Source organism: Oculina patagonica, chromosome 9 (genome assembly GCF_052425735.1).
Source record: "Oculina patagonica isolate OP01 chromosome 9, crgOcupat, whole genome shotgun sequence".
In the NCBI taxonomy this organism is placed as follows: domain Eukaryota; kingdom Metazoa; phylum Cnidaria; class Anthozoa; order Scleractinia; family Oculinidae; genus Oculina; species Oculina patagonica.
Genome location: NC_135766.1, coordinates 14,524,361 through 14,545,734, shown reverse-complemented (window position 1 = coordinate 14,545,734; position 21,374 = coordinate 14,524,361). Strand labels below are relative to the sequence as shown.

Here is a 21,374-nt window from a genome sequence, read left to right as displayed (position 1 = left end):
TTTTACAAAGACCTGCTTATGCGCTTTTACATACATTTTACAATTTGCAAACACTCAAATCCTCTGTAAACCGTAGATTTACAGACTTAATAAAGAGATTTTGTCAAGTCTGTAAATTATGGTCAATCCTTCATACTCTGAGCACTAAGAATTCACAGACATTTTATAAATATTTTGTCTTATTACAAAATACAAAATGTACGCAAAATGTATGTAAAACCATAATTTACAAACATTCTGTTATGATGGTGAAAGAAGACCTTAAAATTTCTTTTTATAGAAAGTCTGTAGAATTTAAATTTACAGAAATTTAACCAAGTCTGTAAAGGGTTCAGTTTTTCCAGTGGAGGGTTTTATGACTTTTCAGGTGTCAGAACTGATGTTGTGTATATTTACCTTTGCATTCTTCCTGCTCTTTCATCTTTTCTTCCTGCTCTTTCATCTTTTCTTCCTGCTCTTTCATCTTTTCTTCCTGCTCTTTTATCTTTTCGTCCTGTTCTTTCATCTTTTCGTTCAATTCTCTCACGGTTTCTTCCAATTTTTTTGTCCTTTGTTTCAGCCGTTCTCCTTGTTTGGCCAGTACGGGTTTGACATCTTCCATTAAAACCATGAACATCAACAGAAAAGGCAAAATAACAATCTTCAGATGAGTGGCCATTTCTGAGGAACAACGAGCAAACCGTTTTACATCGCAAGTGAATGTCATTTTCTCTTTTAACGAGAATGTATAACATGCATTAAGATTCTACATTCACTGTACGCCCTACTCACCCTGAATATGGGCCAATATTTAATGAAAGCTTACGTTCCAAAGTTGACACTCAGTTTAGTTTTCAAACGATCCAAACCTGCAAAGAATGAATATACGAACGATAATAGTCAGAAAGCATGTACATATTACATATCAAAACATAATACAAGACACACAGAGAAAAAAAAAGCAAAAAGAGCACTAAAACATACTTCGTCTCAGGTCGCTCCAATACAATGTGGCCTTCTGGAAATAAGCAATGAAATTTAACAGAACAATGTTAGGGTGAAGATGACATGTAGTTTTCCTATTGGTTGTTGATGACTTCACGAGATGTACCATTGGTTGCCTTGAATATGCTTTGACTACTGACTGTTGCTAAAGTGAAAATAATTGCCTAGCAATTTTACCGGCGTTTCAAACATGTGATCTTGTCGGAGGGGAAACTATTGGTTTTAAAGTCATAAACCAGGTCTGATGCGTGACTATCAAAAATACACGCTTGAGCAGATGATTTTAAAACTAGATGATTTTAGAACTAAAGCGTAAAAACGAAAGATTGTAGCTGAACGTCTTGCTTGGAGGCCATGTTAACCGGTCATTTCAGTCATTGCGTGTGCATCTAAAGAATGATGTATAATTTTGCACATGATGGTTGCCAAGCATTAATTCTTTTTTAAACCCCAAACAAGTCTGATACAATTCTTCAAAATGTTGCATTATTTTCACATCGCAATGCCTAAAAAGTCGTCGTTTACGTCTGCTCTAAATGATTAGCCAATTTTGCTTTCTTCAGGCAGTGGTCTCAAAACGATTGCTTGTAATGCTGGAAATTCAGCTGAGATACTCTGCTCTTATTTCTGCTCACATACATATTTTCCAAGCAGCCAAAAATTATGCTGACATATAGCTATTCTGCTCACAATTCTAGTTAGCTATCTGTTTCGCTCTCAATTTTTTCGCTGCTGGATGTATCTTTTCTGTTGGAAATTCTGCTCAGATGTTCCCATTGTACTTGACATTCTATTGGTCATCCGTGTGGTCCAACAGCTCGGAAAAAAAACATCTGCAAGTTGCAATTGGTCCAGAACTTTGCCGCTCGCATCATCACAGGAACGAGGAAATTCGACCACATCACGACAGCATTGAAAGATCTACGCTGGCTTCCTATTAAACAACACCTCTACCTTCGTGACGCTGTGTTAGCCTTTAAATGAATGACTGGATGCGCGCCTCGCTATCTAAGCGATCAGTTCACCACCCGCAACAAAATCACCAAACGTGCGACCCGGAACTGTCAGCTTTTAAATATTCCCCTTTTTAAATCTGCCTCTGGTCAAAGAACATTTCATTATAGAACAGTGAACATTTGGAATAACCTCACATCGAACTTAAAAACTCTTAAAACTATTTCATCTTTTAAATTTCATTTAAAATCAAAATTAATGGAGGAGTTTTTAACATAGATTAATTAGGAGTAGTTCATTTTATCCAAATTTTTATCATTGTAATTTTTTATCATTGTAATGTTTATCATTGTAATTTTTATAATTCTAAAATTGTTATTTCTACTGTAATTTATTGTCACTGAAAAGCCCCGTAAGGGGAGTGTCAAATTAAAGTATTGTATTGTATTGTATTGTATTTCGCTTAGATATTAGTAGCTCTTCTGCTGGAATTTCTGCTCAGAATCCTTGCTATTCCGTTCGCGTTCTGCTCAGTTAAGTAAGTATCGAAACATTTTAATCTGTTACTGAAACAAAACGAAACAAAACAGCAATCGTTTTTATTTACTGATTATTTTAAACCTGAAAACAAAACACAGCGTTATGGCTAAACAGCAACACTTATTTTTGCGGGGTATGAGATGATTTACGTCACTACACATGTGTACTTCCTTTGCGTCGTTAATAGAGTGTCCCTCAGTCATGTTCAGTAGCGAACATCTTGGTACGACTCTCTTGTCAAATACCTTCTCCAATTTTCCCTCAACATGCGAATAATAATTTAATGACAAGATCCAATACATTTCACCACAGCGGGCAAGGAACGCTTTGAATGTCAAATTATGCCATAAAGACCGCGCGACTTCTCGAAGTTATCAGTCGAAAACACGGTTTTTTGAGTCTAGAATAACTGGAAACACATACATTCAACTATTATTTATTGGGTGCGCATCGACATGTGCCCAAAAATTTACACGGAAAATTGAAAATCAAAACTTCAAATGAATTCGACGACATCTTCGCGGCTGTAAGCAACGCGTGCAATGTGGGAAGTATTCGTTCATAACTAATGTTATGAATGAATAAACACTAAATAATGGACAGAGAGACAGATAGATCATTTCTTTAAAACCTTATTCGAAGTCCTATAAGTTTATCGTTCAAAGCAATTTTTAATACCACTTAAAGCATGCTAGTGGGTGAGATCTCTTCACGCAAATTAAAATAGCTAAACATAATACTAAATCCGTTTCAAGTCGGCCGTATTTTCAATTTTTATTTAAAGCGTAGATCATGTCAACAAAATAAATATGTCCATAAAACATTTTTAATGTAATTTATTTCCATTTGTTTGTTAATAAGTACATTTAATTATATTCCTGAAAACTTCGCAGTTCCTTTTTGTGTTTCAGAATAAAAGCGCCGTGAAGGGAAGCAAGCTTGAATTCTCGTCTTAAACTGTTTGAAAACTGGCTATGCGGATTTTGGTTTATAATTTGTTTTAAAATAGATGGTATTTTAGCTGGATAGGAGGCACTGACTACGCGATACTGTACGTGGCTTTAAAAACGAGGAATGGCTGTAGGTATACATTCAGCTCCACAGAATGTCGGCTCAATGTGGCAGCCGGGCAGATAAATCGACATCAATCCTTTCTTCGCTCTTCAGTGATATATTACAACACTCTCATTTTCGGTAATATTATTCTCCATACAAGTTATTTGTATTAAACGCTGATTAACCGCGCGCAACAGCGGTTCATGTTCTTAGTACCCTTACTTTTTTTCATTTTATCTCAGTGACCAGAGTAAAGCTTCGCTTGGCCTGACATCGAGTCACGCAATGTTCAAATATAGATTTAGGCAAGCCTTAAAGCGGAGCTCCCCATTTATTTAATTTTCACCGGAGTTAACAATCGTCTTCACCAATTTCACCCTTTAGTTCATGTAGTGAACGCACCAGCAATAACACTTTGTCGTACGGTGAAACTAATTTATACTTAACGACACGAATTCAAACTTGACACAATTACCGGTGGTTTCTAGGACATAAATAAGAAAATATATTACACTTAAGACTGAGAAAGGCAGAGATGACGGAATACAACAAAGGAAATACGTACAAACGAAAGAAACGACATTTACCTGACGATTAGGATACGTGAACTTGCATTGAACGTGAACTTAAACTTGAACTAGTCGAACGTTGAAACAAATATACATAAAGAGCGCGAAAAACTTATTATTTATGTACATATCCGCGGTGGGCTGGGCCGAGTTCACGGCCGTAAGGGATTGGTTCTAACAGTTCACAATTGCTGATTTTTATTGTCAGGGCACTGTCAGGGCGCAAAAAAAAGAGAATCTAAACTACTGAGTCAAAAAAATGAAGAATATTACAGGTTGTAAAAAATTGCTAGATGGTTAACTTGTTCAAGTCTCAGGTCTGTGCGGTATTCCGTACTCCAGTTATACGTCAAAATTATCTAAACAAATTTTGAGAGCACAGTATGGGAGCGGCATGTTGGTGGAGAAGAAGACATATTTTTTAAGCATACGTGACAGCCTTCTGTATGTCGCGTGGCGTGAAACGCGAAATTTAAATGATTTAGCTATTCTAAAGACGGCGGATGCTATCGAACTGAAAACCTTTAACAAAATATATATTAAGGACGTCTGATAGCAAGTGAAGGACAAAAACTCATGGGGTGGTGCGATTCTGGATTTTAGAATTTCGATGACGTCTCGTGAAACCAACAATAGGCCTTATCACGGTTTTCTACGCCATCTTCCCGCGAACCGCGTCAATTTGCGGAAAAATATAGACAAATGTATAAGAAATTAAAAACGTGATTGAACGCTTTCTAGCCGCAAATAAAAACTTTTGCCTTGCATTTTAACTTTACAATTAATAAATTGTCCAGAATTCAATTTTTGTAAAAGATGTTTGCCGTCGGATTCCCATACTAACAATGTAACTTCTACCCGCTTTGATTACTCGTCAAGATGGCGTCGAAAACCGCAAGAAAGGCCTATTGTGCAAAAGCATGACACGACGCTGCCTAAAGGACCTTCTGGATTTGCGCTACTGCTTGATGTTTTGTCAGCGGGATGCTCTCCATACCCGTAAGTCCCGTTAACACCCTTATCCTAGACTTGCACCAAGTCGCTAAACCGCGCGTCGAAGGACTTTGAGAAAGTCTACCGTTAACGTTATCCCTTTATCCCCGAGTTTCGGGTACTGCGGGTACCCCGTACCTGCGTAGATCCGTAGTGATATGGGTATCTCCGGCATAAACGATGCCACAAAATATGTTAATACAACAGGCTGGGGCAAATGAGGTTATTGGCAAAATTTCATTATTTTTTATCTGACACAATTCTGAAAGTATTAATAATAATAAGATTTAAGATTTCTATGGCGCAAATTAACATGTAAATATGACCAAATGCGCCTTACAAATATATAGAAAAAATTAAAAAAATAAAAATACTAAGAATATAAGAGTTTTAAAAACTAGCTATTTACAATCATGTACATATGTCTAAAAAGAGATTAAAAAGCCTAAAAATATAATTAATAAATATTAAAAATGATCTTACTCATACGCTTTCCTAAATAAGAATGTCTTCAGTGTTGATTTAAAAAGGTTAAAATTCTCCTCGTGTCTTATTTCGCTCGGCAATTGATTCCAAAGCGTTGGAGCAGCAGCCGAAAAAGCTCTGTCACCTAGTGTCTTCTTCATCTTTATAGAGGATGGTGCGAGAAGCAGTTCCGAATTCAAACGAAGACCGTACATAGAGGGACTCTTAAAATGTCAATAAAATCGATAATGTAGTTCGGCGCTCTGCCATGTATAGCTTAAAAAGTAATAATTGAAACTTTAAAATCAATTCTGAATTTAACGGGTAACCAATGTAAAAAATATAAGACCGGAGTTATATGACTGAAACGCGGAGTTAGGCATATAAGCCTAGCAGCTGCATTTTGCAAGCGTTGCAGCTTTATGATATGGGTGGACGGTAAACCATAGAGAAGACTGTGAAAGGAGTCGATACGCCCCATTATCAATGCATGGACCAGCGTTTTGGTAAACTCAATCGAAAGAAACTTCCTGAAGCGTCTTATGTTGTGCAAGTGATAAAAAGCAGCCCTACATGTCTTAGTAATGTGTGTCACTAAACTAAGGTTGGTGTCAAACCAAGTTCCAAGATTTCTTGCAGCAGCAACAGGAGCAACACTGACATCACCAGCTGATAACTTCTCGATGTTTACCTTCTTTAGCTGTTGTCTCGTGCCGATGATTAGGAATTCGGTTTTGTCGTCATTTAGCTTTAACTTATCAGTAATCATCCACGCTCGGAGCGCCTTTATGCAAAGTTCCATTGCTATAATTGCTTCGGATTGACTAGATGTAGAGACCGGCTTGAAGGACAAGTGGAGTTGTGTGTCGTCTGCATACGCGTGTGCCACAGGAAGATGATCCTTTATCACCTCGAATAGTTTGCTAGAGTAGATCGTAAATAGTAGGGGTCCTAAGCATGAGCCTTGAGGAACTCCATGTTGTCGATTGCAACTGCCAGAGTGACACCCCCCCCCCAAGAACGACTTGTTGCGAACGGTTAGAAAATATAAAAATATAAAAAAATATAAAATATTCACTGATATTCACTGTGCTCTAAGATCAAGTATGAGATCAGGATAGTTTTGCTGATACACACGCTGAGGAAAACTTGCAACATTTACTCGGTGTTTATTCTTGCTAGGCAGCTCAATATTTTAAGCATATGCTATGCTGTGTTTTTTTAATTTACACTTTATTCAACGAAGACAAATCGCCTAAGCGTTAATTTGTGTTGTTTTTCCGTTACTCTCAATAAAATCGTGACAATTTTTTTAAATTGTTTTTGTTTCTATTAAACTGGGCATATATACTTCTGATTCTTAAAATATTCGGAAATATGTTTTTGTATAGATAGGGTAAGGGACGGACCATTAGAAAAGTGATGGGGGGGGGGGGGTGGGGAATTTTCGGCTTGCACGAATATTTTTTTCTGTCCATTACTTGTGCAGGATTTTTTTTTTCGGGTGAAACCCTCTGCTCGAATTTTTTTTTTTAGAAAACTGTTTTTTTTTCAGACAAATGCCATGTATTGTTACAAATAATAACAATCTATAACACTCTTTTATTAGGAAGCTCCATCACTAAAAGTGGTTTACATAGAGGTCCTAACACTAGATATATATTATATAATGATACAATTAAAATCTCTAAATTAGAGCTAAAACCGAAATATATAAATATTTAAAACATAAATAAATATTTACTTTATGCTATGTTTTTGACAAATGTTGCTTTGTTGATAATTTGCTTAATAGTTTAAATATTATAAAAATGATGTTGTTAATTGATTTCATCCTTTAGGGACTGTCAATAAGTATCGAGGGAGGGGGGAGGGGGAGGGGCGGTGCAATTGGAAAAGTGAAGACTGAAAATATGTGCCCACGTTTTCCTTCTAGCTCAAAACTGACTGACCCGCCCCCAATCGAGGGTTGGAAATTACATGACCCACCCCTTTCTACAAAAAAATAGTTAATAAGGAAAAAGTATTTTTGATTGTCTGTAATGGATTAGAGGTTTTTGAATTTATATCAGCTTTTAAAGTGTGATCCCAATCATACACCACCCTGTGTCCCTAATGGACACTGTAATTCTATGTACATCTTCTTTCGCTTTTTGCACTTGTGCTTGCGTCGCTAGTGAAAACCAGGCTTTAACACACCAAAGCAATATGAATTTCTCACTTCGTATAATAGATTTTTTTTTCACATATTTCTGTGAAAAGTCCGTGGGAAGCTTAGACATAAACATATGCAAAAACTGAAACAATACGTAACAGAAATTCATAAATAATAACTGCAGAAATCATATTTGACAGGAATTGACAACAGAAACTAAAACCACTGTGTAGCGTACCATTCATGTTTGCAATCTGTTTGAGAAATGAGGTAACTGGTAAGCAATGTAGGCAGGCTGGAGAGAGACGAGCTAAAGGAATGTTATGATGACAACCCGTATAGGGGGGTCTGGGGGCATGCTTCCCCAGAAAATTTTGAAATTTCTAGGCTCGGAAATGCTATTTTCAGCGTTCTCCGCCATATATTTTGTCGAATAATTGATCTCATCAAGTGTTAAATGATGACAGGTATTTTCGTGCTTAATAGGACCTTTCCTTCTGCACGAATTGTTTTCTTTGCCTTCCCCTTTGCACGAATTTTTTTTCTTGACACTTTGGCTTGCATGATTTTTTTTTGCTTTTTTCCCCACCCACCCCCCCCCCCCCCATCACTTTTCTAATGGTCCGTCCCTAACCAAATCACTAGTACCGAAGGTGGGGGGGGGGGGGGGTATTGAAAACACGGCAGCCTTGTTTGAAGGGGGTACAGTTTATAGTTATTTAAAAACAATATTTATGACCTGAACACTTGAAGTTATGTTTATTTCTTCAAATACATTTGTTTTGCTGCCTACCCTAGCAGCAAACTAATTTGCTCACATTTCAACCATAACTGAAAGCTTTAAGAAAAAAAAATTAACACGAGTCTGCTAATAATCACGTGATATATCCTACGTACAGCAATAACTTGTGTCATACACTTGTTAAACAATAAAATGAACTCAAAAGTACCGCAAATAGAAGACTTTAAATCAAATTAATGTAAACTTGGTAAAACAGTGTTGATAGAATTGATCTTATGGTGATTTAACCAAGGTAAAACACTTCCACCTCATCAGGTGTGAAGTACTTAGTCCCAGCCAGGATTGTGAACCTGTTTTGTACTCCACTTGGAAGAGAGTAGGCGTAGCCAAAGTATGTGTATGAATCAGTTCTGCTGTCTTCATGGCTTGCAATGTGGATGTCTAAACCAAATGTTGGAAGATCACTTGGGTTGCTGATAATTGCATATTGTGGTTCCGTCACCATGCTCTTGAATGGCCCCAGACCTTCTTTGTTGCGAAGCGAAAATATGAACGCATTGGAAGTGGAACCCCAGCCAAGACTGCCATCTGAAAACAGGAAAAAATGAATTATTAAACACGCATTTGACAAACAAAATTAATCTCATGATATTTCTACCAAAATTTGCAACAATTAACTTGATAAAGACTTTTTCGCGTTGCTGACCAATCCTGTGCCACATTTTCTTAACACATTTCATTCACTCGAAATAAACTGACTTAAAGAGAGTAGACATGCTTAAGCTTTACGATCCCCTCTTTATAGTTTTGTCTATAATATTTTTAGTTAAATACTCAGTATTAATTATGTTTTGAGTAACGATAGACAGTTGTTCTTAGCGCAGGAACTAAATTTCTGCATACGTGAACGTCTCGAAAAATCATACGAGAAATTTCAATTATGCTTTTAACATGCCCGGAAGTTTTATTCAATTTTCATTTAACCAACACCTCTTAATTCCTTTTAATTTAATTTTTGGTTTTTATACCTTTCTTCACATTTATACTGGGGAACCCCACTATAACGATATGCCAAGGGAGCAGTAAAATTATATCGTTATACCGAGGAATCGTTATTTTGAAACTCCCGATATAACGATATGGCCGTAAAATAGCCAATAATATCGTTATATAGGGGTAAACCTAACCTGTACTTTTTTACTGAATATTATTTAATTAAAGTTGTAACGAGTATCAAATGATTCACACATGTAACATTTCAAGCACGCATATTATCGTGCTAAGCTGTTGACAGAAACGTTGGAGATTACTCGATTAATGTAATGGTATTGTATGCAATTCAATATTTTTTGCTTAAATTGTAACTGTACGTGTACCAATAATATCGTTATATCAGGAAAGATATTACGTTAAACTCTCATCGGTCCGCTAAATTCTCATCGTTATATCGGGAATATCGTTATATCGAAGATCTTTATATCGGGGTTCTGTCCCATACATTTTTCTGTAACTTTTGCAGCGACATAGAATATTTATCGTTATATCGCGAATATCGTTATATCGAGGACTGTTATATCGGGGTTCCACTGTACAATTAGACTTGCACCAAGTCGCCCTCTATTGGCGAGCGAAGCGAACAATTCCACTTTTTGGCTGCTGCGGGAGAAGCTTTGCCTCTTCTAGTACACGGCCAGTATGCAATGAGATACAGACATGGAATATTCTATTTACCCCAAGGTATATCAGTGTATCCTCCAAACACGTACTGTCCTGATTTGATGATGGTAACCGTGTCACGTTTCCCATCACACCTGCTGTGGAAGGTTCTGGCAGCCCAGCCGTGAGTGTAAAGGCGGTAGCACAGCACCCACTGTTGGTTACTTCCAACAGCTGGCGTCAGGAATTGATGAAGGCGACTTTGATAAAGTGCGTTATCAGCTAGGATAGCTGAGTTCATTGTGAAATCTGAAATTAGAAAGAAGACCAAATCCATAACTTATCGAAGTTAAGAACAGTTTAGGATACCTAAAAACAACTTGTTTTTCGTGTGTGTGTGTGTGAGTGTGTGTGTGTGTGTGTGTTTGTGTGTGCGAGTACTGATTTTTCTAATTGTACGGTAATTTAAGAGTCCTTATTGCTTAATATAACAGATTTGTCAGATAAAGGACGCTCTTATTAAAGGTAATTGAACCTCAACTTCAACTTTTAATTTATTTTTTGTTTATTTATTTTTTTGAATACAGATTACAAGACGGTGCTTGCCCCAGCTACTAGTTAGTTACAGCTAATCGAGGCGGTGCAAAAGTAACTGAAACTGTTTAAATGTAAGTAAAGCCAAAATGAGGGTTAAATAATTGCAAATTTGCTAGGGTGTCGGAGAAAACAGTCTATAAAGCACTGCTTATTTAAATGGTTAATTTCTCTCAATGATTTTTATTATATCTTCATTGGGGTAACTCGTGATAGAAGTATCAACTTTAGCTAATTAGGTAATAAAAATTATAATTGTATCTACAACAAAATTTTCGATTTTGATTGGTTCTGCGCGCGCCTATTTGTCGCGTAATCGGCGCGCGATCACGTGGGTGTCCAATTACAGGTATCCAATTTGAGCAACTTCAAATTGGATACCTGTAATTGGACACCTACGCCATCCGCCCGTCAATCACGCGCATTTCAATGGTTTTTTTTGTTGTTTTTTAAATTTTTGTGCAGCCAGTTGAATTTACCTTTGACTTTTTCTTACAGAAAAGGTTCCTAAAGACTTCCTTACCTCGAATTTTGTTATTGACACGATTAATTAGTAATTGAACCTCGTGTCGTACAATTCAGAGAGTAATCGCCCGATTACTCCCTGAATTGTACTCCACTCAGTCCAATTACTATTACTTATCGCTTCACGATTCGTGCGATATCGGTTTTTCAAGTGAAATTTAACGTGGGATTCACGAGTCAGGTAAGGATTTTCCTTGAATCGCAATAACCTTTACTCAAATGAAAGAAAACCCAATTTCATTTGTGGGTGAATGTTGCAATATTTAACGCGCGTTCAGGAAGCCATTCCAAATCAACTGTCAGGAGCCAGAGAATCGGAATCCAATTAAAATCGATCACAAAACTTTACTTAAACCTCGTGGTTGACATTGAACAGTAGTTTTCAACGGGTCTAACAAGGTTTACACACGACCAAATAGTGGTATTTCGCGAAACAGTCTTGTTTCTTAAACGTCTATTCCAAGCTCCTGTCTCATCGACACAAGACAAAGTCATAAACTATTTTTTTAATTATCTCTTCGGGCTGAAACAAGTAGACAGCACGCATCCGAAGTGAAAAGCACTGAATATTCAACAACGTCAACCGAAGGTCAAGGCGTGGACATCAAATGCATGTGGGGTGATTGTATAAGCACCACTGTTTTGTTTTCCAGATCTGTACAGTTCAGCACAGTTCTTAAAGTCAGCTGTATAACATAAAACGAACCCATTTATCATCGTAAAGCGAAACCAAACCTTATTATGAGAAATTTAATGACTTGAAAAATGCATAAACGAAAGTTGAAAATAAGTCAGATACCACATTGCAAAATACCCGAGTAAAAATGAAGATCGTCGAATAAACGGTTTAGTCCATGATCTTCCTTTGTACTACCAGCGAAGCTTTAAAGTTCATAGGGATCATTAGTTTTGCGTTAGGAAACATCTCCTTTCTCTACTAAACGTTATCACGCAAATTTGCATACGCGTTAATGATTTAAAAATTTAATCAAATCAAGATATTTTTTCTAATGGCAGGAAATAGTGCAAGCCCTTAATAAAGAGGCCCCAAGACATTTGATTGGACATTTCTTGGTGTTGAGGCGATCATAACTTAAAATGTCGTATAAGAGGATACATATCCACATTAGTGTTTTCCATATACGCCAACGAACACAGGATTTTAGTTTAGCGCTTCCAGAAAACAAATTCCCGTGAGGAGGGAATGGGTAAGTTTTATTATCTTCTAACTGAATCTTACGATCTTTTTTGCCTTAAGTAACTCTTTGGTTGTTTATTAGGGTCTACACATAAGGACAAATATAATAAATATACCGTGTTTCCTATCTCAATAAGGGTACGTTTTTGGGAAAATCCAAGACTGGATTAGTAATCTCAGATCACACAGATACCTCGCTACCAAAGAAAAGAAGTATCCGAAAATAGACTTTTGTTTTCGTGAACATTGTTCGCGCAGATCATAAAATATCAGTACGTATTTATTTTTCCTCGAAGGTATCTTAGCCATAATTAATTTAGCATACAAATGAAAAACCTTTGCAAAAATCACTCGCCGAAGTTCTTCTTTAGCCCATCTAAAAGTGAAGAATTCTGCGAAAAGATTATTATTGAAAATTACACTTGTCACGATTTCAGAAGGATACAGCTTCCGTTGGAACACAGTGACTGTTCTAGAAAATCTGCATCCAGTTTAAAATGTACTTCACAATGATCAAGCAACCGTTCCTTCTATAAATAATCGTTTCTGTATGTTAACGTATGGGCAGTGTTTACAAATAGCGTACATGTATTTCCCAATGAAGACCGCTGGGACAATGTACTTTTTTTCCATTCCTTTCCATGGAAAAGTATGGATCGCGAATTTAAAAAATGCGGACTTAGATTTGATCTAATGAATCCACTGGGAATGTGGATTATTCAGATTCGTTATCCAAGTTCAAATTTTCGGATTTTAGATGGGGATGGGACGAGGCTTTTTTGGATACAATAATCCGGATTGGATTTTCCCGAAGACATGCACCCAAAGAATATTCCTACTACGTGTGCAAGGTTTGCCATCTCCAATAAATATTAAAAGTTATCAGCACAGGTTGTAACAACTTACCAGCTGGTTCGGAGTTAGTCTTTTCCTGCAACTCACTGAGCGTTTCATTAAGTTCTTGTATTTTCGAGCAGGCTGAAATATAATATTGAAATGATATGAAACGACGTCAGAGGATCTAGAAATTGTTTCAATTAGAAAAGTTGGCGACAGGTCTTAGCCCAAATAATATCTTCACAGATTTGACATAGAAATGGTCTAACAATATCAAAATATGCCCTGATTCCTTTTCTTCCTTCCCTTTAATGAATACTGTAATTGAAGGAAAGCAGAATAGAACAGCAATGCTCTTGTTCACAATTATTCTAGTTTCTAGCGTTGCGAAATTTATGAATATAAACGAATAGAGATTCACTGTAATTTGTGCCTAACGAATGATACAAAACTTGCATTCCGAATTTTTCGAAAAATATAAGTTTTTAGGAATATGTTCTTCAGGCAAAGTATCAGGATTTTCGCCTTTTTGAGCTTCTTGCGAAATTTTAGACCTGTAACACAAATGATACTAGTTCGTATAGTGTGATCGTCCGGGTGAGAGTAGTTCTGAGAAGAACTGTTGTTGGTGACTGACGTTTCGACAACCTGAGCGGAAGTCATCTTCAGAGTCAAGTGAAAAGTTGTTGTCAGTCGATGATGTTATAAGTCTGGTCCGTTGAAGCTGATTGGTCAGTTAAGCCGTGATGTTATTGGCTGTAAGACTCGTGTAAAGTTTGTCAGAAATCTGACATCTGTTACTACAGCGACTTTACCCTACATCAAGGGCACTTCTGAGACTATTGCGCGGATCCTACAACCCTACAATATCCGTGTAGCTCACAAACCTATAACAACGTTACGACATTTACTGACCAACGTTAAAGACAGGGACGAACCTAACAACAGACAGGGAGCGATTTATAAGATCAAATGCTCCGACTGCCAGGCCTCCTACATCGGAGAGACCGGTAGAAACTTGACCACGAGACTGACTGAACACAAACGAGCGACGAGAAATGGTGATGTCAACAATCACATTTCTGAACACCACCGACTTACTAAACACAAAATCGACTGGGACTCTGCTGAATGCTTAACCTACAGTACTAACTATTTTCAACGACTGACTCTGGAAAGCTGGTACACAAACTTAGAACAGAAGCCTATCAACAGATGTCAACAACTACCGGCACCTTACAAACGACTTATTCACGACGAAAAGAGAAGCGACAAACGAACCGCCAACAGAACGACTTAATTTGACTAACAATAGACGGAACAGAACGACTTAATTAGACTAACAATAGACGGATCGAAACTGACCAATTACTGATGACAAACTTTACACGAGTCTTACAGCCAATAACATCACGGCTTAACTGACCAATCAGCTTCAACGGACCAGACTTATAACATCATCGACTGACAACAACTTTTCACTTGACTCTGAAGATGACTTCCGCTCAGGTTGTCGAAACGTCAGTCACCAACAACAGTTCTTCTCAGAACTACTCTCACCCGGACGATCACACTATACGAACTACTGATACTCCTGGGTTCAAACCATTTACTTTACAAATGATACTATGTGTATGCTTCTTAGCTTCATTTTCAATTGCGTGTGAAAATTCTGTTGAACGATTTGTATTCCTAATTCTACAAGCATATAACATTCAACTATAAATTAATCGAAACTTGTTGAAAACACCATTTAAAAAATAAAATTAAACACGTCTCGATCTAAATGCAAGTGAAGCGCAATACTGTATCACAGCATGGAAAACAATGCACACCCAATACAAACGACGTGTCAATCTGTACAGACGAATAAAGGCAGTCGGATAATTTCAGGTTTTAGCTGTAGCTGCTAAGAAGCTTAGTAGCTAAGTACTGTTAACCCTATTCAGCCCGGGGGGGGGGGGGTAGGGGGGGGGGGGGGTTGAGGCCCGCGCTGACTTTGAACTCTTATAATTTTTTTAAAGTGTATATGACAGATTTTTTTTATTTGCCTGATTAAATCTACGTGGTATGCTGATGCGAACATCGAAAAAAGAAATTCGAAATCTCGTTTTTTTCACCGCGTTTTCGACCTAAAACACGCAATATTTTCACTTCCGGTTGGGTCCAAAACCGCGCATAGTGGGGAACTGGGTCTATTCTGCTTTTGACGTCATGGCCGGTCTAGACCCAGCTCCCCACTGGGCGCCGTGACGTCAAACAAGTGATACACTCAAGAACCAAACAAACTGAACAGGGAATTTCAAAGGAAGATTGCGGCTGGGTTGCCGGAAAACCGAAAAAAAAGCTAAAGGCTTGGAAGTTTATAAATGATCTGAAGTCTAGAGGGATACTAGTGTAATAATAGTTTTTTTTTAGAAAAGCCAATGGAAACAGTGTGTGAAAATAAAGCCATCATATATCATATCAGCAAATTTACAGGTAAGTAAAATGAAAAGGCGGTTTTTAATCTTGACTTATTAGGCTCAAAACGAATTTAGAAGTAGCGCACGTGTTGTTGTGGTTTTAGCGATTTTAAATCTATGCCGTCGCAGCTTTAAAATTCCATGTTCGGTTTGTTTGGTTATTGAGTGTATCACTGAGCGCATTCTTTTTTGACGTCACGGCGCACAGTTGGGAGCTGGGTCTAGACCGGCCATGACGTCAAAAGCAGAATAGACCTAGCTCCCCAATGTGCGCGGTTTGGACCCAACCGGAAGTGAAATTTCACAATTTTAGAGTGCGAAAACGAGGTGAAAAAAAGAGATTTCGAATTTCTTTTTAGGCGGTAACGCCTATATGCTATGGCCCGGTGGACGGCCGTGTGAGGAGTGAAAGATTACTCCAACCGAGTAGCACTGGGAACTAGGCACTTTGTTGTTTACTCAGTTTCGGTACGCCATCTTTGATTGTCAATGAGTATGAATCAACTTTAAGAGCATCCATCGGCAAAACGCGTTTGATTTCTAACGTACAGTTAAATGGAGTTTTGGGGTCAGGGGAGAATGATGTACTGGATAATTGTGAGCTCGCTTAAAGAACTTTTTACCGTTGTACGTGTATTCGAAGTCGGCATACGTGATGGCAGACTAAGTTGACTGATGTTGAATTTCACGAGTGAAGGCCGGTTAGTGTCATAACTTTTGAAACCTTTCCAAAAGGGAGACCGATGGCAGCAGTATCTTGATTTATAGATTGCAAAGGTGAGCTATCTGAAATCATTGTTTGCTTTGACGTGCATTGTTGTCGATAATATTTAACTTTTCCCTTCGCGACTCGCCATCTTCCTTTTACTGCTTTTGATAATATTTATTCGGTCTACCCTATTGCTGATTTAGCTGATCTAAAATGTTTTGTTTGATAAGTTGCATAAATGCATGTAAGTGATTCTAGTAAGCGGTGTTGACTTCATTACATTTCAGACCATTTCAATACGGAAATTTCACACAATCTTCAGTATCGACTAGGGGTGGAAATCAAATCTGGGCCTTTCTGTTGCTAAATGACGAAGTTCATAATGATTTAATGTATTTATCTTATCATACTGTAGGTTTGTAATGTATTGGAGGTTCGTTTTGTAGTCAAGGCAAATAAAAATTAAAATGAATAAGAAAAATGCAATTTCTGGGATCATTGTAAAGCGTTATCGCCTGTGCATGCATGTATGCGTGCCGGTTATTTCGATGTTCCCATCAGCATCCCACGTACATTCGATCAGGCAAATAAAAAAACTGTGTCATATACACTTTAAGATTCAACCAAACGCTGCCAAACTTTCTGAGTTTTCCTAACATTTATCTAGATCTGGCAATAATTTGGTAGGCTTGGATGATGTGTCAGGAAGTTGACATCACCATGGCAACGGCATTTTGACAAGCATGTTTTCCCAAATTTTTAATTTTGCGTGTTTCTATTAATAAAAATTGACTTTAATGGAATTATTTTTACATTTTTACGGTTTTAAAGCACATTTTATTGATTTTGAGTACTTTGCAGTAATTTTGGGTGGTTTTCTGGCATTTTGGAAAAATTTTGAAATCCAAGATGGCGGATCCAAGATGGCGGCTGTTTTGAATACATACAATACATCCTATAAGTTTCATTGTGATTGCTTAAATATTCTGGAAGTTACATAAGGGGGGGGGGGGGGGCTTCGGAAGCCCCTTCCTTATGTAACTTCCAGAATATTTACCCCCCGGTCAGAGAAGGTCCAAAAAAGCCCGGTCTGAATAGGGTTAAAGAGCAAATTCGAGGGAGGGACTTTCACGGTCGCCCTTACGTACCTCTATGAGAATACATGTGTGACCTTTCGTATATTTACCTTTGCATTCTTCCAGAGCTTTCATCGTTTCTTCCGTCCTTTTTATCCTTTCTTCCTGTTCTTTCATCCTTTCGTCCTGTTCTTTCATCCTTTCGTCCTGTTCTTTCATCGTTTCGTCCTGTTCTTTCATCATTTCGTCCTGTTCTTTCATCCTTTCTTCCTGTTCTTTCATCCTTTCGTCCTGTTCTTTCATCCTTTCGTCCTGTTCTTTCATCCTTTCTGTCAGTTTTCTCACGCTCTCTTCCAAATTTTTTGTTCTTTGTCTTAGCTTTTCTCCTTGTTTAGGCATGCCGGGATTCACTTCTTCCATTAAAACCATAGGCGACAACAGAGAAGTCAGAAGAACAATTTTCAGATAAATAGCCATTTCTGTAGAGAAACAATGCGTTTTTAGTAATATCGGCAAAAATTCGGTTTAAATGCACATAGACAACATACATCCGGCTGTTTATTATATTTTCTTCTGATATAAATTTTACCTGTAAAGTTTCATACAAATCCTTCAAATTTTGACTCTCTTATTTTGACCGAAAAGTGGGAGGCCCTGGGGCCATGTGGTGCTTGTGTGAATTTTTTACACATTGTGCAGATGAGTTTGCTAAGCAAACTACGATTTCACCATTGGAAGTCGATAATAAAAGTCATCCCAGAAACTTGACAAATTACACTTAAAAAATCGCTAAAATTGGCGAATTATTCAGTGGCGATCTTTGCATGACAAACAATATAATACAATGTATTTACATGTCTGCTTAGCATGGCGCTGCACGCTGTTTGCTTTGCAAGAGGTCACACTAAAAGAATATACGTGTAAAAAATACTGAGGCGTTTAAGTTGTAAAAGAAAGTGATTAAAGAGCCATTAAGTTGTACTGAAGAGCGCAGTGATGTACCTTTTAAATCGGCTTTTTGTGACCTTTGTAAATTCAATTGTGCTAGTTGCCTAGCACTTTGCAACTTTAGTTAGCTTACTTGCTCTAACTTATATCTGTTTTGTGCATTAATAAAGTATTTTTCGTTTGTCTCACGACGTAGTCACGTGTGACGGAGATCGCGACGTTTCGACTACACGCTGCTAGTCTTCATCAGGCGATAAGGTCGACTGGTTGTGCGTGCACTTATAAAACACGCTGCCGTGCTGTGATTGGTTGGTTTTCAACAGCTGTGTTTGGTGCATTTCGATCCTCGCTGTTTCTGTGTCCTGTTGTTGCCTCAGCGGTCCGTGGTTGTACAGTTCTTCTGTTGTTGTGTTTTTTTATCGTGGGCATCCATGCTTCAGGAATTGCAATTCCATTATCCCTGTTGATATTATTAGGGTGAAGTCTTATGTGAATTGCCTCTTTGACCCTGCGTTTGTACCAGTGTGGGTCACGATCAATAAATTTTACCTCATTCCAAAGCGGGTAGTGTCCGGTGTTGTTGGTGTGTTCTGCAACGGCGGAGGTCTGGGTACGGGCGAGTCGGATGTCCCCGTCGTGCTCTTTGATCCTGTCTTGCATAGGTCTTCCCGTCTCACCGATGTAAACTTTGCCACATTCACAGGGAATCCTGTAAACAACGCCATCTTGCTTAGTGGAATCAACAGCATCTTTCGGCCGTACAAGGTGTGATCGTAGTGTAGTTTCCGACTTGAAAACAGCGCGCACGCCTTGTTGTTGTAGGCAGCGGCGAAGTTGTTCGGAAAGACCTTTGACGTAGGGCAAAACCGCAGTGGATTTAAACTCGGTCGCGGGTTCAGCATTGGTGCTCGGTTTTTTGGTCTTGGTGATCTTCTGCAAGACCTTCTGCAAGTTTATTTAATGCATATAGGAGAACTTTTTTGTTGCTTTATCTACAACTTTTTTCGTTTTTGTTTTACGTGTGATAAACGAGAACATTCATAATAGGTAAATCACTAAAATTGGGCCAAAGGGTAGATAGCTTTTCTTTACCAAAACTTTAACCACCTTCTAAAGGAATTAAGGCTCTCAACAAAAGAGTTAGGTATTGCGATGCACAAGCTATTAGCAACTCGGTTGTTTGATATTTCATAATACTTTTGTTAGACTTGGTTGTAAAGAGTGTGTCGATTAAAAATAATAAGTTTCGTCCACTTCCTCATGTTTGGCATTGGTTTATAACTTGAGAGCTGCTAAACCAGACAGCAGTTATATCTTACAAATATGATAAAAGACGTAACTTAAGGCACTGAAATTTTTCTGTTAACTTTCGTCTTTGATGAACCTTTCCTGCGACGAGTTAGACCCGCGTTACTAGCTGGTTCTCTGTAGAGAATATGAAACGATCTTAGATGTTCTCTCTTTTAAGGAGTCCTAATCAGACAAAAAAATGACAGTACAGTAAACGCGATCAATGAGCAGAGCTTGCTAGCGACAGATTATTGCCTATAAACTGCAAATGCCTAGTAGCATTGCTACAGGGATGGAAAGCTTTCTGGAAGAAAAAACATATATCTTACGAGATACATTTTAATAGCTCACGATGCTTTAGTTACAAAGAAAAAAGTGACGATTTGAAATATTTCAGTGAGAAAGTAAAATGCCAGAAATTGAAAGTTCGCAGCAAAGAGTAAAACGCACAAGTAGCAGACAGTTGACAAATGAGTTTTTAAGATACGTACGGTCACTGAACAGAGCTAGCTAGTGCCAGAACAAAAGGGCCTAGAAACAGCGCATGCCTAGTGGCGTTTCTCTATTATGAGCAGAGCTTCAGGTGCCAGAATAATACATAGAAAAAGCGCATGCCTAGTGCGGTTTCTCCAAGTAATGGAGAGTTTTCTGTATTGATATTTGCTTAACATAAAAATAGTGGAGCTTAAAAATATCAATTATTCCTTATCAGCTATGACCTTCTGAGCTTGCAGGCTCATTAAGCCAGCACCGGTATGTCGGATTTGATTAGCTCATTTCAAACAGCAAGTCGAAAGACGATGTCGAAACATGGATGTGGAAAGATAGCTATGCACGTAACGCTGAAAGCGGGTGTAAAGTGAAAAAAATATAAATCAAAAATTCGCTGCAAAAAGGAATAATAACGAGTTTCTGAAAAACGACATTTGACAAACGAGCTAGAAAGACAAACGCGATCTCTGAGTAGAGCTTGCTAGCGCATGAATATTGCCTAGAAGCACAAATAAGTAGTCTGCCTTTGGCAGCCTGTATTCCTCAGGTCTAGACCGGGACATTTAATATTCCAACTGAATCCTGCTAAACGAATTTATACCGCTTTTTTAATCTCTCTTTACCGTGGTGTCTTCCGACGTTTGCTGCTTGGGTGAATATTACAAACACATTATGCAAATGAGTTTGTTAAGCATTGTATTGATTATTTTGAATAGGAATAGATAAATTTTAGTTCACGATGCTTTAGATAACAATTAAGTTACAAAAGAGGGAAATTAATAACGGTATGAAATATATCAGCAAGAAAGTAAAATGCCAGAAATTGAAAGTTCGCAGAAAAGAGTAAAACGCACAAGTTGCAGACAGTTGACAGTTGACAAATGAGCTCTTAAGATACGTACGGTCACTGAGCAGAGCTTGCTAGGGCAAGAACAAAAGGGCCTAGAAACAGCGCATGTCTAGCAGCGTTTCTTTAATACAAGCAGAGCTTGTTGTGCCAGTATATCACAGAAAAAGCGCATGCCTAGTGGCGTTTCTTTATTACGAGCAGAGCTTGTTGTGCCAGAATACTACATGGAAACAGCGCATGCCTAGTGGCGATTCTCTAATACGAGCAGAGCTTGTT

The 21,374-nt window shown here is 38.0% G+C and overlaps 2 protein-coding genes across 4 annotated transcripts in view; both read right to left on the bottom strand.

Annotated features, from left to right (window-relative positions):
• The window catches only part of LOC144666258 (uncharacterized), a 193,538-nt gene that overhangs the window by 11,873 nt on the left and 160,291 nt on the right, over window positions 1-21,374 (bottom strand). The window contains exons 1-3 of one of the 2 annotated variants that reach the window (XM_078527660.1): window positions 964-990; window positions 772-848; window positions 397-660 (exon numbers count right to left, since the gene is read on the bottom strand). In XM_078527660.1, the coding sequence (XP_078383786.1) occupies window positions 397-658 (262 nt within the window). In that variant the 5' untranslated portion in view covers window positions 659-660; window positions 772-848; window positions 964-990. Of the gene's footprint in view, window positions 1-396; window positions 661-771; window positions 849-963; window positions 991-21,374 lie in introns of those variants that run through there. The other variant, XM_078527661.1, reaches the window with a different exon arrangement.
• Window positions 8,461-21,374, bottom strand: part of LOC144666255 (uncharacterized) — a 30,932-nt gene continuing 18,018 nt past the window's right edge. For both annotated transcript variants that reach the window (XM_078527657.1, XM_078527658.1), the window contains 4 exons: window positions 17,629-17,997; window positions 13,338-13,409; window positions 10,190-10,423; window positions 8,461-9,046 (listed from right to left, as the gene is read on the bottom strand). In XM_078527657.1, the coding sequence (XP_078383783.1) occupies window positions 8,742-9,046; window positions 10,190-10,423; window positions 13,338-13,409; window positions 17,629-17,995 (978 nt within the window). In that variant the 5' untranslated portion in view covers window positions 17,996-17,997 and the 3' untranslated portion in view covers window positions 8,461-8,741. The remainder of the gene's footprint in view (window positions 9,047-10,189; window positions 10,424-13,337; window positions 13,410-17,628; window positions 17,998-21,374) is intronic.